Here is a 17,845-nt window from a genome sequence, read left to right as displayed (position 1 = left end):
GATAACTTTTCTTCTGCTAAGGCAGCAGGGTCTAAAGCCAAACGTAAACGCTCCAAAAGAAAAGCGTTACAATCAGCGGAGTCGTTGCCCTTGGCGACTGCGCATCAGATCTGTAATGAGACTCCGCCAGTAGCAGATAATGGAATTCAGTCACCATTCAGGGGAGTCAAATGGACCTATGAAACTACTAATGAACTTTCATTGCTAGCCAGGGAAAATAAAAGTTCTTGTTTAAATGAATTATCTGAATATGATTATGAAGATATATTACAGAGTATTGAACAGATCAATTTATTCGTGCAGCAAGGGAAATTTGCATACACTACAGTTCAACACTTGCTACAGGTATTGGAGATCCTTAGGAATAAGAAATCGGCCAATCACCTGCTAAATAACCCAATGTATGTTTCTGCCACTAACACATTTGCAAACTATGATCAGCCGGAATGCTCAGCTGTTAAATATGCATGGGATCCTCCATTTGAGAAAGGAGAGATGGAAGCCCTGGTCTATGAATGGAAGAAAGATGCAAGTTCATTTTGTCAGTTTTACAGTGCAAAAAGTGAATTAGTATTGAATGCATGCATTAAGTCTGCCTATAACCTAATAAAAACTGGTGTGTGTGGGTATGACTTTGTGGCTCCATTGATCGATGTGTGGAGAATGATTCTGGACGATTTTTATGCGATTCAATCAGTTGATACCAGGGAAGACACACTGTCAAGTGGAGATTGTTCCACTTCCTCAGTTCCTGAGGACTCGCCTGCTTCAGCACCTTTGGCTGATTCAGCGAGTGATTCAGAGCTCCTTTTGTGTGAAATTGAAGTTCCTGTAATTCCACCCTGTACCATGGATAACTCAGTGTTACTTCCCAGTAAGACAGAAATTACTAATACTTCCTTAATCTTGCCCTGCACAAATTTCTCAGCAGAGGACCCAGAGGTCCTGCTGACTTCTGAGTCCAGCCTAGCCAGTACTCATGAGTCTTTGTTCAGTGAAACAGACACCAGAAAAATCTTGCCTGTCTCTGCAAACACTTCTGCAGAAATTACCTGTGTTAATAAAGTTCAACTCCTGTCTGATCCAGCAGATGCCAATAGATGCACTACATCAGTTTCTGAGTCCCAGCAATCCTGTCCAGAAATCTCAGAACCCCAGCATCTGAATTTTCCAATTTCACAATTGAATGGTGATTTAGATGCGCAAACATTGTGTTTTGATCTTCCTGTTTCTACACCTCACTCTAGTTTCATAAATAACTCAGAGGATCTGCTATGTGAGTCCGAAATCGCAGAATTATTACCGTGTTCAGAAAATGTTCCAGTGAACTTGCCCTGTACCATGAATTGTGCAGTAGATCTCTCCAATGAAACTCAGGTCACAGAATCATTATGCTGTCCAGCAGGTGCTTCCATGGTTTTGCCCTGCAGTGTGGACTGTTTGGTGATCCTGTCCAGTGAAGCTGTGGTCACAGAGTCTTATGCTTCACCCAGTACTTTGGATACTTCAAACCCTCTAGCAGAACAGTCTGAGGCACTGCTTACCTCAGTTGGTGTTGCAGTAATATTCACTTGTCTAGCAGCTGTTTTGGAATTACAGTCTGCTCTAATAAAACTTGATGAATTTCTGCCCAGTGAAGCAGAAGCCATTGAAATATTGTCCTCGTCAGCAAGTGTGTTAGATACCTTGCCCTGTACACAGTCTGATTTAACCAATGTTGTTGAGTCCCTCTCCAGTGTTGTAACAGCCGAGGAACTCCAGCCCTGTCCTCTGAATGTTTCAAAAGTCTTGCCCTGTAACATGGATAATTCTGACTCGCTGGAAAAAATAATAGAAATCTCAGAATTTCAGTCCGGGTTAATGAGTGTTTCTGAAACCCAGCCCTGTATCCTGGAAAATTCTGGTTCTCTGGCCGGTGTGGCAGAAGTTCCTGAGTCCCCTTCCTGTCCAGTGAGTTACTCAGTTTTGCCTAGTTCAGTGGGGATTGCTGCACTACTGACTTGTTTTGCAGCCCTTCATGAGCTCCAATCCAGTGTATTTGATGAGTCTCTGTCTAGTCCAGAAGAAGTTATGGGAACCCTGTCTAGTTCGGTGCATACATCAGAAGATTTGTCCTGTCTTGTAAATGCCCCTGAACATGATTTGTTAATAACTTTGCTGGAATCAGAGACATCTAAGTCTGATCCTGCATTTTTTAGTGAGAATCCAGTAACTGTGAAGTCTAGTCATGATGATTTTTTTTTGCCCAGTCCTGGTTTCGGTCCTACCTTGACTGACTTTGAGGTTTGCAGTTCCTTGACATGCCCAGAAGTCTCTCTTGTGCCGGTGTGCCCAGATGTGCTTCGTATGCCAGAGTGCCCAAGTGTGTCTGTGTTGGCGTGCTCACACGCTTCCCTAGTGGAGACATGTTCTGATGTTGCCGGTTGGCCTGCATGCCCGGAGATGGTTCTGGTCCCTAAAAACCCTGATCTTGATGTTTGTCCTTGTGACCCTGACTCTAGAGTTGCCCTGGGTTCCATAGGGGTTCTTGATGGTTCTCCATGTGAGCCTAAGGGGCGTTCTGACCTGTGGGGATCTCTTTGGAGCTTCCAGGTGTTCTGGGAGATCTCTGAGGAAACTTGTCCTGGTACCTTGGACTGGTTCAACGGTGGGTTTTGTGTTGGTGGGGACAGTTCCGGTGGGCATTGCAAAGGCTTTGGCGTTTTTGGACAGTCCCGGGAAGGCGGTGGGTATCGCTCAGAGAGTTTCTGGGGGCTTTTCTCTGGAAGTCGTGGTTCTGATGGGTGTCACACTGAGGCTTGTGGTGCTGACGGGCATGGTTCTATAGGTTCTGGTTCTGATGGGTCCAGTCTTGTGGGGACTGATTCTGGAATTTGGTCTTGCCGGGCTGTCCCGGTCATCATGAATTATCAGTCAGATTGTTTTGTTGGGAATTTCAGTTTCGAAAAGCGTCTGGTATCCGCTTTTAAGGGGGGGGGGGTAATGTTATGATCATGTCTGCAGCGTTTACTGCTGGCTGCAGTGGTATTGTAACCCAAGCAGTTCTGATGTCATTACATGCATTTTCTTGCATAGTTTGGTTTGCACTTAAACTAGTTGCTGATTCCATCTGCAGTCACTCTGAAATTAATGACAGTTTAACATGCTCTTGTGTAAACAAACATTGTCTGCTGCAGTGGAGGGGCAGTCCCTTTCCTGCAGGCTGCATATCATTGTCTGCCTTTTCCTGCTATCAGCCTGTGATTAATTACCATTCACTTGTGTGGGAATCTGCAGGTCTGCTCCCATTGGATGACCTCAGTATAAAGAACTGCTTCCTGCAATGTCTCATGGGCTACCATAGTCTCAGATTCTATCTGTTACTCTGCTCGTGCCCCACCTCGTTCCTGTTCCGTGTGAACTGCGCTGACTCCTGCGGAGGGGTCAGCGAGTCCTCCTAGTTCTGCTCTTGTTCTAGAAGTTGTTACTTGCTTGTCTTGTATCATATATTGGTTCATCGCCAATATATACGCATACTTGCGCATTTTGTTATTTTCCTTGAATTCGTGTTACGTTGATACATCAGTGTCGCTGATATATACGTACACAAACTGTTTATATCCTGTGTTCCGTTAGTCAGCGTTCCAGCACGCTGAGCTAGTTATCCTGTTCCTGGTCCTGTTTGTGGATTGCGTTCATCTCTGCGAAGAGATAGCGAATCCTTCTGAGTCCTGTTCCCTGTATTACTCCAGTCTTAGTCAGAGTTCCTGCTTATGTCATATATCGGTTCATTGCCGATATATACATATGTTAGTCAGACGTTACGAATAGTTTCATTGATAGCTGTAATTGTAATACGCTAGGAAATCATACTTATTGTATATTTATCTGTGTTACGTTCATCTATCTTGATCCTGCTATTTTCTGACTATCCTGTCCTGTCTTTGTGAGGCACGCCATCGCCGCAACGCATTGGCTGCCTCATTCCAGTCTGTCTGGTTTTGGACGCTTGCTGTCGCTAAGTAGCCGCTAGCTAGCAAGCGTTCATTCTGTCTACTTGTTCTGATCTCCTCAGTCTTGGTTTATGCGCTCAGCGCTACTTTGCGCTGAGACGTTATTACGAAAGTGTTGTTTGTGGCTGTTCGGATCTGCACCGGCTCTGTGCACCACAATCTCCTATTGGAGTCAGTCCTCTCCTCCACTAAACTGGGGATATCCTGATCCCTTGTGCTGGTGTGTGTACCTCCTTCACGTCAGCTTATGTGTTGTATGCTGACTGTGGAGATTACACCTCCAAGCTTAACAGTCAGCCTTGCTCATTGTTTAAAGATTAGCTTAGAGTAATTCCTGGGACTGCACTAGGCAGATTCCCTAGTGCAGTTAGGATTGCATATCTGTTTTGTTTGTCTGTTGCGATTGTTCTGTCCCAGCAGTGGTCGACAGGAAGTCGTTCTGACCTTGTTCTTGGAGTATAGAGCAGCGGTTGCTACCAGCTATCTCATCTAATCTGTCTTGCCTGGATCGCACTCGCCTTGCGCTAGTGCTGTGGATCCGTCTCTCTCACTTATTCCTGTTTTCATGTATCTGTCTTGTCCGCTACGAACGCTTGCTGGAGGCTCGGTGAGGTAACCGTTAAGCAAGCGCTCACGTCCTCTGTTTCATGTTTGTCTGTCGGTGGTTAGTTAGGCGTGCTTGTCTCTGTTGTGCTTAACACGCGGAGACCGCGCATAAACACGTGCACTGTTGCGAATGAGTGCGGTGTTCGCGTTTAGTTAGCGTTTGTTGTTTTCCTTATCTTCTCATTGTATGATTTTCTGTGCCTTTGCTACTCTCGTGCTCTGCCTTGCTGTAGCCTTGTGTCACCTCCGGCAATCGCCTCTCTCGCGATTGCGTTCCTACTTCATATCTGCTGTTGTGTATGCACCGTCGCGGGTTAGCGACTAGTTTGGTGCACACACATACAATCTGTCCCTTTGCTCAATCTCATTCGCAATCGCTTCTCAGGCGATTGCGTTCTCACTCGGTTTCCTTTGTTGTGTGTCCGCCGTCGCAGGTTGGCGGCTAGATTGGTGGACATACATACATTCCTCATCTGTGCTTATTCGGTCTTGTGTCGCTGTTAGCAACCGCCATCTCCGGCGATTGCCTTCTCACTTTATCTTCCTGGTTGTGTGTTCATCGTCGCAGGGTGGCGACTAGATTGGTTAACACACATACCCTCTGTCGCTTTGATCTCTCTCTTTCAGGGCTATCTTGCCCTGCGTTTCTTCCCTTTGTGCAATTCCTGTCTTGCGTCTGTGGCAGGGCAGAGGAGCTGTTCCTCTGCACTCCACAGCTCCACCTGCCGACAGGAATTTCCCTCTACAGGTGCATTGCACCTTTTGCTGGGTTCCCTCAAATTATACGCTTGTGGAGGATTTCCGCAGTGTCAGCGCACGTCTTGTGCGCTGATCACGGAGATAATTCCACAATCGTTACAGGTCCCGTGTGTTAAAGCTAATTAAAACTGTTAAAAACAGTGGGGTAGAGATTTACAAACAAAAATATAATAATAAATAATATATGTATAATGCAGGATAGCCAGGGACAACTAATATAACATACAAGAATAATTCATTATCCAGAAACCTCAGGTATATGTAAACAAATCAATAAAGTGCTGTACCATGCTGAAATTCAAGTAAAAAATAATTAAGTAAAATTGCTGCTAATGCAAGATAACTAGATGCTCACCCCAAAAAGTTAAGGAAGATAGTGTCCCAGTACAACCGCTCTGTTTCCCATTCCCAAAACTAATTAAAAAATATATTGTGTGTACATAGCTTAATAGTGCTTGTACAGTGTCCTCTTCTTTGTCATGTTTTCCTGCTTGTTTGTCTCAACTTTGTAATTTGTGTGCCCTATATGAGTTAATTTACAGCACACTACAAAGATAACACTCAATAAATGCATACATCAACAAATTATAAATAACTTCATAAACAAGAAAATTTATACACACAAGCAAATTAATTAATTAATTTATTATGGACAGTTTTTTAACGCAAAACCCGGGTACTGTTGCATAAATAGTATTCCAGAAGATAAAAAAGTAGTCACAACTAATCACAAGAAAGACAAGTGAACTAAATGTTCTAAATGAAAAATTCCCATCATCAAAATCAACAAGACACAGACGGTGTGAAGATCAATAAGGTGTGATAAAGTACCTATCCAATCGTGGAGCGCTGTGCAAGACCACCCAAACAGTCCAATAACGAATCACATTGATTTATTTAAAATCAACAAGACATTAGTAAGGTAAGGTAAAAACACAATTGCTGTTAAAAGCTCCAGAGATACTGTATAAAAAAATAATGAGTTTAATATTTCCTAAGAGCAGCAATACTTGTTTTTACTGTGCCCATTTGGTACTTTAAAACCCTCTTCTGATCTATGTCTATGTATCTATTATACTAGTCCCTGTCCAAGGGGTGAATGAAGAAAGAGTTACAATATCAGCTGGGATAATTTTTTACATAAAACTGTAGTATCTGCTGTTTGGATCTGATGTGAAATTCTCATTAGCAATAATTATATACCTAGTCTATGTTCAGTATCAAATAGATTCATCAAGTCCTTATAAATATTGTGACAATAATTACTTTAATTGTAGTTTTACTGAGAATAGATGTTCAGAAAACATAATTACACAACTGTTTATTGATACAGGCATCGGATCAGTACTCCTGAAATACAGCATATACAGTAACATGATATATATATATTTGATTATCTTACCTTGAAGAAGCCTTTACAACCCTCACATGTCCTAACACCATAGTGTTGACAGGCTGCATTATCTCCACATACTGCACAGGATCCTTCCCCAGTTGATGAGTTTCTGATGGGTGGTGATAGAGCATTGGTCTCACCCACCAGGCTAAGAGCTTGGCCAGTGAGTGGGGAAAATACTAAATCTGACATCTTGGCCATGGACAGATTAAATGACAAGGAGTCCACTAGCTGTGCTGAGTCTCTCTGAATGCCTGTTTGTATGTTATGGGTAGATTCACAGCAAGCTTGGGGGTTAAACTGTGAGTTATGTGGAGGAGAATTCCTAAAGCATAAAACTGGAAAACATGGAGAAAAAGTTCTATGTGAGGTTTCCATCAAAGTACCTGGAGTCATAGATGAAAGAGTACTTGGCAAGGCCTGAGTATCTTCCCAACGTGGTGACTTTTGAATTGAATATATTGGCGTAGTTGGTGTAGATGGTGGAGATGGTTTAAAATACATTGAAGTGCTTGGAGTAATATCGCCTAATTGATGAGAAGCTGAAGTCTGAAAAAAGGCTTCTTGGGGTTTGTCCATTTTTATAAGCGACTTCTGTTTCGATGTTTGTATTTGAAACAAGCAAGATGGTTTAAGTTCGTGGCTTCCTGAATATCCTTCAACAAAAGTACTAAAACTTGGCAAAGATGCAGTGGCTGAAGCAGTAATCTCTGTGCTGGTCAATTCCATATTATATTTTGAACTAGAAGAATTCATGATTTGAGTACTAATATTGGAGGGGTGTCCACAAGGCTGAGTAATGTAGGCAGAGTCAGGAGGTACTGTATTATATTGTATACAGGGCATGTCTGTACAGAAGATACAATAAACACAAAAAAAGTATTCATAAGTTCTTATTTATCTACTTCATGATAAAGCTAACAGAAGTAAGCCAAATCCATATGACCTTTTTATACAGGTCCTTCTCAAAAAATTAGCATATTGTGATAAAGTTCATTATTTTCTGTAATGTACTGATAAACATTAGACTTTCATATATTTTAGATTCATTACACACCAGTGTTCTCCCCAGGCTCTTTTAGCAGGGTGCTCCACCAGGCTAGTTTTGGTGAGCACCCGGCTGTTATCAGCTCACCTCCACCTATGCTGTAAGCAGAGTTGAGCGCAGAAGCACAGGCCCTGCATTCTCTCATCTCGCCCCACCCGGCTACTTTTTCATGCCACCCGGCTGGAAAAAAATTATGGGGAGAACACTGACTGAAGTAGTTCAAGCCTTTTATTGTTTTAATATTGATGATTTTGGCATACAGCTCATGAAAACCCAAAATTCCTATCTCAAAAAATTAGCATATCATGAAAAGGTTGTCTAAACGAGCTATTAACCTAATCATCTGAATCAACTAATTAACTCTAAACACCTGAAAAAGATTCCTGAGGCTTTTAAAAAACTCCCAGCCTGGTTCATTACTCAAAACCGCAATCATGGGTAAGACTGCCGACCTGACTGCTGTCCAGAAGGCCATCATTGACACCCTCAAGCAAGAGGGTAAAACACAGAAATAAATTTCTGAACGAATAGGCTGTTCCCAGAGTGCTGTATCAAGGCACCTCAGTGGGAAGTCTGTAGGAAGGAAAAAGTGTGGCAGAAAACGCTGCACAACGAGAAGAGGTGATGGGACCCTAAGGAAGATTGTGGAGAAGGACCGATTCCAGACCTTGGGGGACCTGCAGAAGCAGAAGACTGAGTCTGGAGTAGAAACATCCAGAGCCACCATGTACAGGCGTGTGCAGGAAATGGGCTACAGGTGCTGCATTCCCCAGGTCAAGCCAACTTTGAACCAGAAACAGTGGCAGAAGCGCCTGACCTGGGCTACAGAGAAGCAGCACTGGACTGTTGCTCAGTGTTCCAAAGTACTTTTTTCGGATGAAAGCAACTTTTGCATGTCATTCGGAAATCAAGGTGCCAGAGTCTGGAGGAAGACTGGGGAGAGGGAAATGCCAAAATGCCTGAAGTCCAGTGTCAAGTACCCACAGTCAGTGATGGTCTGGGGTGCCATGTCAGCTGCTGGTGTTGGTCCACTGTGTTTTATCGAGGGCAGGGTCAATGCAGCTAGCTATCAGGAGATTTTGGAGCACTTCATGCTTCCATCTGCTGAAAAGCTTTATGGAGATGAAGATTTCATTTTTCAGCACGACCTGGCACCTGCTCACAGTGCCAAAACCACTGGTAAATGGTTTACTGACCATGGTATTACTGTGCTAAATTGGCCTGCCAACTCTCCTGACCCCATAGAGAATCTGTGGGATATTGTGAAGAGGAAGTTGAGAGACGCAAGACCCAACACTCTGGATGAGCTTAATGCCGCTATCGAAGCATCCTGGGCCTCCATAACACCTGAGCAGTGCCACAGGCTGATTGCCTCCATGCCATGCCGCATTGAAGCAGTCATTTCTGCAAAAGGATTCCCGACCAAGTATTGAGTGCATAACTGAACATAATTATTTGAAGGTTGACTTTTTTGTTTTAAAAACACTTATTTTATTGGTTGGATGAAATATGCTAATTTTTTGAGATAGGAATTTTGGGTTTTCATAAGCTGTATGCCAAAATCGTCAATATTAAAACAATAAAAGGCTTGAACTACTTCAGTTGTGTGTAATGAATCTAAAATATATGCAAGTCTAATGTTTATCAGTACATTACAGAAAATAATGAACTTTATCACAATATGCTAATTTTTTGAGAAGGACCTGTATAACATAAGAATATTTTTCATGCTAACCCAAGCGGCTTTCTCATTTCATATGACTGAAGGAAAACTCCCCATCTTTTAAGTATATGTTAGGTTTTAAGATGAGTCACTCCAGGCGTTAATGTATCTAGACCTAAAATTACATATAAAGAAGGAAGAGCTATGCTCATCCTGCTTAGAGACCACGATTTTAATGGAAAAAGAAAGCAAATGCCGAGGGGAGTGGTAAATTTACATACAAACTATTGTTAACCCTCTGCACTCAAGATACTCACAGTAAGCTGGAACACTAGTAGCATTAAAAACAACGAGGTTGCAAAATGATGTAGTTGCAGAAAGGAGACATTCGCTTCCAAAATGAATTGCATGCAAAAGCATTGTGTACTAAACACTTTCACCAGCAATGAGGTTTCCCCTATACAAGTCAACAAGCAAGCAAACAATTCATTCTCATAACCCGGGATTCATGCTGAGGCACTGTTTTAGACTGTTTATAAGCAGTCCTTCTTTATAGTAACCAAGATGGCGCCTGACTGGTAGCCACGGCCACAGGGCTCCGGCTAAATCTATCTTTTTACCACCTTTCCCCCCTGGACTCATGGCCATGACTGCGTGGGTGGTCTCCCTCCAGCTCCGCCACACCAACGGAGGATGGGGGACACTCTGGCTCCCCGGACTCCAGCGACAGGGCACACTTGCGGGGTTTCGGCTCACCACGTGGTCGGCTTAGCTGTTGGCTCACGTGGTGCCGGCCCCAGCCGCTCCGTGTCGCTCCACCGCTGCCACTTCGCCGCCACCATCCGGGTCTCCTCACTCGCGCTGCCTGGGCGCTCCGATGAGCAGGTCTCCGCCGGCGCTGATCCACCACTTCATCGCCGCTGCACAGGGACATCGCTCACACTGCCTGCGGGAGGGTTCCACGCTGCTGCGGCTTCACCACCGGCCATTCCTGATCTCCCCTCTGCTGCCCGCTTCACCACCGGCCACTCCGATCTCCTCTCTGCTGCCCACGTCACCACCGCTGCCTGGACCACTGCAGACACACGGTCCTCCTGCCGCTGATCCAGCACTCCACCACTGTGACTGGGACACCGTGCAGCCTGGAGACGTGATCTTGGATGACCCACGTGGCTTCCACACCGCCGCTGCCTAGGGAACCAGGACGCATCCATTAAAGGTACAGGGCCTGCTCCGACACCGCTGCCACAGCTGCCTGCACACACTGCTGCCACTACACACCAGGCCACCTCGCCTGCCAGCACACCATCCAAGAGCCTTCGGCTGGGAGCCATCTCTGTCCCTGCTAGGCTGCCTGGGACCCGGCCCTTTTGCTCTTTAGCCAACTAGCAGCTCCTTGTTTTGACTGCTGCCAGGACCCGCTACATGCACCCAAGGGGGTAAGGACAGGACCAGGACACTAAACAGCCAGATTCCATCGGCATCCAAGGGGACTTTCTTCACTTTTTTCACCTCTCCCCTATCTTTCCTCCATCTCTTTCCCTGGGTCAGACCGTGGGGCATCTGATTCAAAATATCGCTACAAAAGCGTTTTGAGTGCCTAGATGGCAGCGGATTACCCCCCTGGTCCTTCCCCTGGGCCCACCTTATATGTATCTTCCTGTCTATGCCTATGTATGCAATGTACCACTGTATATATGTATGCATCTACTGTATGTGTCTGCATGTACCTGTATATACTCTGTAACTATTGCCTATCTACTGTAACCACTGTATGCACTTTTATGTGATTATACCATCACCGACCCTGCTTGTGCCAAAACCAATTCTGGGTACAACAGACTGCTGTACTTGGCGAAATAAACATGATTCTGATTCTGATTCTGATTATATTAGGGATGGGACGAATCCACAATTTCTTCGAATCGGAATCCGAATCTAAAAAGGTTCTTGAATATCTCAAACCTTTCAAATCACGAATCTAACTAATCCTGCACATAAGAATTGTTGCGATCCGTGGTATAATTGCCTGCAGTATAGGTACCCAGGCATAGGTACCCACAGTATAGGTAGCTAGGTAAAGGTGCCTTCAATATAAGTAGCTTTCAGTATAGGTAGCAAGGAATAGGGGCCTTCAGTATAGGTAGCAAGGTACGTGTGCCTTCAGTATAGGTAGCAAGGTATATGTGCTTTCAGTATACGTAGCAGGGTATATTGCCTTCAGTATAGGTAGGTAGGTAGGTAGATAAAGGGGCCTTTAGTATAGGTAGGTAGGTAAAGGGGTCTTCAGTATAGGTAGCAGGGTATACAGCCTTCAGTATAGGTAGGTAGGTATAGGGGCCTTCAGTATAGGTAGCAGGGTATAGGGCCTTCAGTATAGGTAGGTAGGTAGGTAGGTAGGTAGGTAGGTATAGGGGCCTTCAGTATAGGTAGCAGGGTATAGGGCCTTCAGTGTAGGTAGGTGGGTAGGTATAGGGGCCTTCAGTATAGGTAGCAGGGTATAGGGCCTTCAGTGTAGTTAGGTAGGTAGGTAGGTAAAGGGGCCTTCAGTATAGGTAGGTAGGTAAAGGGGTCTTCAGTATAGGTAGCAGGGTATAGGGCCTTCATTATAGTTAGGTAGGTTGGTATAGGGGCCTTCAGTATAGGAAACAGGGTATAGGGCCTTCAGTATAGGTAGCAGGGTATAGGGCCTTCAGTGTAGGTAGGTAGGTAGGTAGGTAGGTAGGTAAAGGGGCCTTCAGTATAGGTAGGTAGGTAAAGGGGTCTTCAGTATAGGTAGCAGGGTATAGGGCCTTCATTATAGGTAGGTAGGTAGGTTGGTATAGGGGCCTTCAGTATAGGAAACAGGGTATAGGGCCTTCAGTATAGGTAGCAGGGTATAGGGCCTTCAGTGTAGATAGGTAGGTAGGTAAAGGGACCTTCAGTATAGGTAGGTAGGTAAAGGGGTCTTCAGTATAGGTAACAGGGTATAGGGCCTTCAGTATACGTAGGTTGGTATAGGGGCCTTCAGCACAGGAAGCAGGCTATAGAGCCTTCAGTATAGGTAGGTAGGTAGGTAAAGGGGCCTTCAGTATAGGTAGGTAGGTAGGTAAAGGGGCCTTAAGTATAGATAGCAGGGTATAGGGGCCTTCACATACACTGTGCTGTGCCCCGTGCTCCAACCCCCCCCCCCCCCCCCCGTGCTCCTCTGACCCACCGCGGCCTCCTCCTCTGCTCGCCCCCCCCCTGCATAAATAAGTTCCCGCTCACCTTCCACTGGAGCACAGAGCGGCAGACTTCTTGTTTACTTCCCTGTTCCCCCTAGTGGCTGGACCGGCTTTTACTGATGACGTAATACTAAAAGCCGGTCACTAGGGGGAACAAGGAAGTCAGCAAGAGGTCTGCCGCTCTGCACTCCGCTCTGTATAGGTGAGCGGATACTTCTTAACTATGTGGGGGCGCGAACGGAGAAGGTGCAGGGGGATGGAGGAGGTAGAGTGCAAGCAGGGGCAGCGGCGGATGCGCGGGGACGCAGCATCGGGATTCGGCGGATTCGGCGAGCGGTAAATGGCGTCAGGATTTGAATCCACAAACCCCGAATATTCCAAATATTTAAGGGATTTGTGGATTCGCCGGATTTGTCGTCCCATCACTGGTTTATATGTACATGTGTGTGTTCCCTAGAATGGTAGAACCTGACAGTGCCTCAGCATAAATTTCAGGTTATGAGCATAAAATGTTTGCTTGGACGTGCCAATATAGAGCAACATATAAGATAAAGTGCTTACAGATGGGAATATGAGATGTGGAGAAGAACTTAGGAATACTGGTTGGTACCAAGTTAAACAACCATATTCAATGGTATGTCTGTATGGCAGGAGACATTGGCAGTGCTTCTAGACAGAGGCTGCACCAGAATTACCTTTCTGCCTGTCGCCATAATGTCAGCCAGTTGAGGGTCTAAGTGTTTGACTCTGAACCCCGCCACGGAGGGGGGTGATAGGGTCAAACAATTATTGAGACGGGAGCTATTTTGGATCAGGAAGCTGGATGCCCTTGGTCCTGGGCCTCTCAACCGGGAGTGCGAGTTGGATCCATGTGTTTAAAGATAGATGTCTTGTTGATAATAATTTGGTCTGGACGCCTGGAGTCTTCTTCTTGGGTCGGTTTTGTTTAATTTTTTCCTGATCCTCCCCGACCGGCTGCCGCATATTGGTGGGCGCCGGTCGGGAGGGAGAGGGGTATATATATATATATATATATATATATATATATATATATATATATATATATATATATATATATATTTAAATTTTTCATTTTGTTGGCTATCCAGAACTGGCCGCCGCTGGTATGCGGCCACCAGTCCGGGTGAGCCTTCAAATATTTTGTGGTTGTTTTGTTGTTTACCTATTTCTCTCCCGACTGGCCGCCATATGTGGATGCCAATCGGGATAGGATTGGTATTTTTATGTTCTCGCCAGCCCAGACTGGCCGCCGCATTTGGCGGATGCCAGTCTGGGAGGGCGAGATGTTATTATTTTGTTTGGTTTTTTTTGTGACATTCGTTGTCTGGCCGCCGCTTTGAGTGACCGCCAGACACCGAGCGCAAGTTTTTATTTTTTTCGTAAATTATTTTTCCTATTCTGCATTGTTTTTATTCAACCCATTAAGAGTTAGGAGCATGTACACTTTTTTTGCCTGAAAAGGCAAGTTTTATGTGTGATCGGTATAGGCGATTGGATTGGAACGTTTATGTCTTAGACGATTTACTCTTCTATTTTATGCGTACGTTTTTATGCATACATGCGGATTCTCAATGCGGATTTCCGCTTGCGGCAGTTATATGATGTTTTTTCATTCAGGACATGCTCTGCCCTTATTGGTCTGTGCTCCAGCGGCCATTTTAAAATCATTGGAGCATAAAAATAGATGCAGTTCCCCATCAGGCCCTCCACCAGATGGGAGGGTTTACATGTAGGAACTTAGCCTGAATGATTGACGACAGGGCGTCCAGACCATTTTGATTGGCTCCCTAGTGGAGCAAGCAATATTTAAAGCCGATTGAAGTTGTATGTATTTAGAGGGCTTGTCAGCTTGAGAAAGAGAGGAGGCTCCTCTCGAAACGTTGCACAGACTTGCCCTTTTTTATGTCTTTTGATGCTTTAAACAAATAAAGAGCTTGCAATACGTTTGAAGACGGTGCTTGGTCTCTTCTCTTGGAGTTTCAGAATTAACTACCTGCATAGATGTGCAGAGCTCATAAAACGGGCAAATTACACAACTTGCATTCAAAACAGGTACAGGCATTCAAAACAGGTACAGCAAAGGAGGGTGTTAGCTTCAGCAAAAATAATATGTGCACAAATCAGTGGTGCTCATCTGAGCTAGGATATCCGAGATACTCGGATATCCTAGCTCTTTTTTCACTATTCGAGCTCGAATACCGAGCTCAAATAGTATTAGCTATCCGGGCTGTGCTATCCGAGCGCACTCAGATAGCAAGCAGCTATCCGGAGATATCCTAGCTATCCAAGCTCGGATAGCGTCACCAGCTCGGATAGCGTCACGTCTGACGTCACCTCGAGTCCTCACAAGCGAATCAGAGGGTTCCCAGCCCTCTGACTGCAGCCAATCACAGAGGGGGAGCCTGGCCAAGCCCCCCTCTATAAATAGCGGACGCCATCTTGCCTCACTCGTCCTGCTTGCGACTTACTGACTGATTGTACTGAAAGATTGCTCCAGTGCATTTATATTGTTCTAAACCAAGCGTTTTTACACTCCAACACTTGATATTCAACTGTATTGCTTTGTATTGTAGATAGATTGTATTTTAGGCAGTTTAGTTTGTGTGATTAGGGACTAGGGAGGCAGCCAGCAGCTAGGCCCTGTGCCTAGGCAAGGCAGCCTGCCCTGCTCTGTGCTCTAGTCTCTAGTTACCTGTGCTCTCACCTGTCCTACTCTACTGTACTACTACTTCTGTGTTAGATAGATTTGTACTATTTTGTAGTTAGCAAGGCCCAGCTTTACTGCTATACCTGTCCTGTATCCGCTATCTGTAATCTAGTCACACCTGTTCTATTATTTAGCTAGATTCTTCTATTGTTTAGTTAGTAGTACTGTAGTGTAGTCTAGTCTGTGTATAGGGACCGCACGTCACCGCGTTACCTAAGGTCTTTGTGTGCGCAGTGCACGTCTGCGCTGTCCGCACCCTCTCGTTAGTGCTACACCCGTCCTATTGTTTATATTACTTCTATTGTGTATTCGCTGACTATACTGTACTGTAGTCTGTGTATAGGGACACCGTCAGTCAGCGTCAGCTAGGGTCTTTGTGTGTGCAGTGCATGTTTGCGCTGTCCACACCCTCTCGTTAGTGCTACACCCATCCTATTGTTTATATTACTTCTATTGTGTATTCGCTGACTATACTGTACTGTAGTCTGTGTATAGGGACACCGTCAGTCAGCGTAAGCTAGGGTCTTTGTGTGCGCAGTGCACGTCTGCGCTGTCCGCACCCTCTCGTTAGTGCTACACCCGTCCTATTGTTTATATTACTTATATTGTGTATTCGCTGAATTGTACTGTAGTCTGTGTATAGGGACACTGTCAGTCAGCGTCAGCTAGGGTCTTTGTGTGCGCACTGCGCACTCTCTCGTTAGCGCTACACCGATCTCTGCTGTAGAGTACACCTGTCCGTCACCTCACACACCCATCACCACCAGTCCCACCCCATTAAAGTACCCCACTTGTCCCACCCGCCTTTACATACATAAGGTTTTTTTTTTCATTTGTATAATATTAAAAAATACGATGTCTGGCACTGGCAGCCGCGGTTTGGGCAGGGGCAGCAAGGGCATTGCCTAGAGAGGAGGTTGTGGGCGTGGCAGCCGCGCCACCACCACCATGCGCAGTTCTGCGTCTGCACCAGTGGCTATTCCGCCATTAGCCACTGGCCGTGGACGCCTTGGCCGCCCAACAGCTGGGAGTCACGCTGAAGAGACACAGCAGCAGCAGCGTGTGGCGCAGATGTTCCTCCCACCGCCAGGTCGTAGCTGTCCTATTGAGGAGAAGGACGCAGACTCTGTGGTGGAACTGATGGTGGATGAGCAGGCCACCATTAGCTCTGGAACCGAGTCCTCCACCCCCGCCACAACTCCTGTTCGCAAGAGCAGCAGCAGCAGCCGACCAGCACTGCCTGGGGAGGAGGAGGAGGAGTGCAGTTCTCCAGCCCCAGCGGGCGACACCAGCACCCTGTCACTCAGCACCTTCTTATCCCCAAGCACGGCGGGGTTATGGAGTGCTGTTGCGGCAGAATTGGAGGAGGAAGGAATGCTCATGGGCACTTTGGGGGATGATGCTTTGGACAGTCAGAAAGTGGTGACTGTCCATCCGCCCATGCATGCAGAAGGGGAGTTTGTGGGATCCCAGCAGGACATGTTTGCGGAGGGGGAGGATGATGATGACAGGGTGAAGGACAGAGACTGGGTGCCAGGTCCGGGGAGTGGGGATGTCATCAGCTCTGAGGAGGAGGATGAGGATGCATCTGTGGGCCTTGCTAGAAGGATCAGCATCGCAGGCATGGACAGGATCACAAGTGGGCGTGGTATGCAGGCCACACAGCGTGCTGATCCGGAGACGAGTTCTGCCAGTGCCACCATCAGCCGCACCAAGAACCCCCCCCCCCCCCAACCACCACAGGGAGACCAGCCGAAGGGGCAACTTCACCTCCCCAATTTGGAATTTTTTCACCCTGCCATATGTGGAGTGCAAGTATGCCACCTGCAACCAGTGCCGCCAGCAGCTCATCAGAGGGAAGGAGCCCTCTGCGTTTGGCACCACCTCTCTGGTGAACCATCTGGCAGGGAAACACTTTCATGAGCATGAGGAGTTCATGAAGTTGAAGGAAGCTGGCAGTGGCAGTGGCAGACCTGCCACCACTGCGAAGCCGTCGGCAGCAGCCACCCGCCCTCCGCCACCTCCTCCAGCAGCACCAGCAGGAGTGCGTCAGAAACGCACTGCTCCTCCTCCCTCTGCAACTCCTGCCGCCGACACTGAGGCCTGTTCTGGCAGCCAGTCCTCAGTGGCCTCCTCTGCTCCGTCCACTGATTCCCGTGCCAGCAAAAGGCGTCGCCAGACCCTGCTCAGCGACACCTTCCAGGGGGTGGTCAGGGTTCTGCCTCCCAGCAGCCGTCGCGTGCGTCAGCTGGACGGCTTGCTGGCACGGGCCATGTGCTCCCAACTCCTGCCTTATTCCCTTGTGCAGGAGGGGAGCGACATGCGTGCGCTCCTGATGTGTGCAGCCCCCGATTAGCCAATCCCCAGCCGACATTATTTCGCACGCACGGCCATCCCTGCACTTCACCGCTCTGTGATGGCCTATGTCGGGAGAGGGCTGGAGCATG

At 46.5% G+C, this 17,845-nt stretch overlaps 1 protein-coding gene across 1 annotated transcript in view; it reads right to left on the bottom strand.

Annotated features, from left to right (window-relative positions):
• The window catches only part of NR4A3 (nuclear receptor subfamily 4 group A member 3), a 231,670-nt gene that overhangs the window by 143,451 nt on the left and 70,374 nt on the right, over window positions 1–17,845 (bottom strand). Inside the window, exon 2 of the mRNA XM_068236490.1 lies at window positions 6,760–7,601. Coding sequence (XP_068092591.1) covers window positions 6,760–7,599 — 840 coding nt within the window. The 5' untranslated portion in view covers window positions 7,600–7,601. The remainder of the gene's footprint in view (window positions 1–6,759; window positions 7,602–17,845) is intronic.

This window comes from Hyperolius riggenbachi, chromosome 5 (assembly GCF_040937935.1).
Source record: "Hyperolius riggenbachi isolate aHypRig1 chromosome 5, aHypRig1.pri, whole genome shotgun sequence".
Lineage (NCBI taxonomy): Eukaryota > Metazoa > Chordata > Amphibia > Anura > Hyperoliidae > Hyperolius > Hyperolius riggenbachi.
Note: the sequence above shows the minus strand (reverse complement) of the source record. Positions and strands in the feature narration are given on the sequence as shown.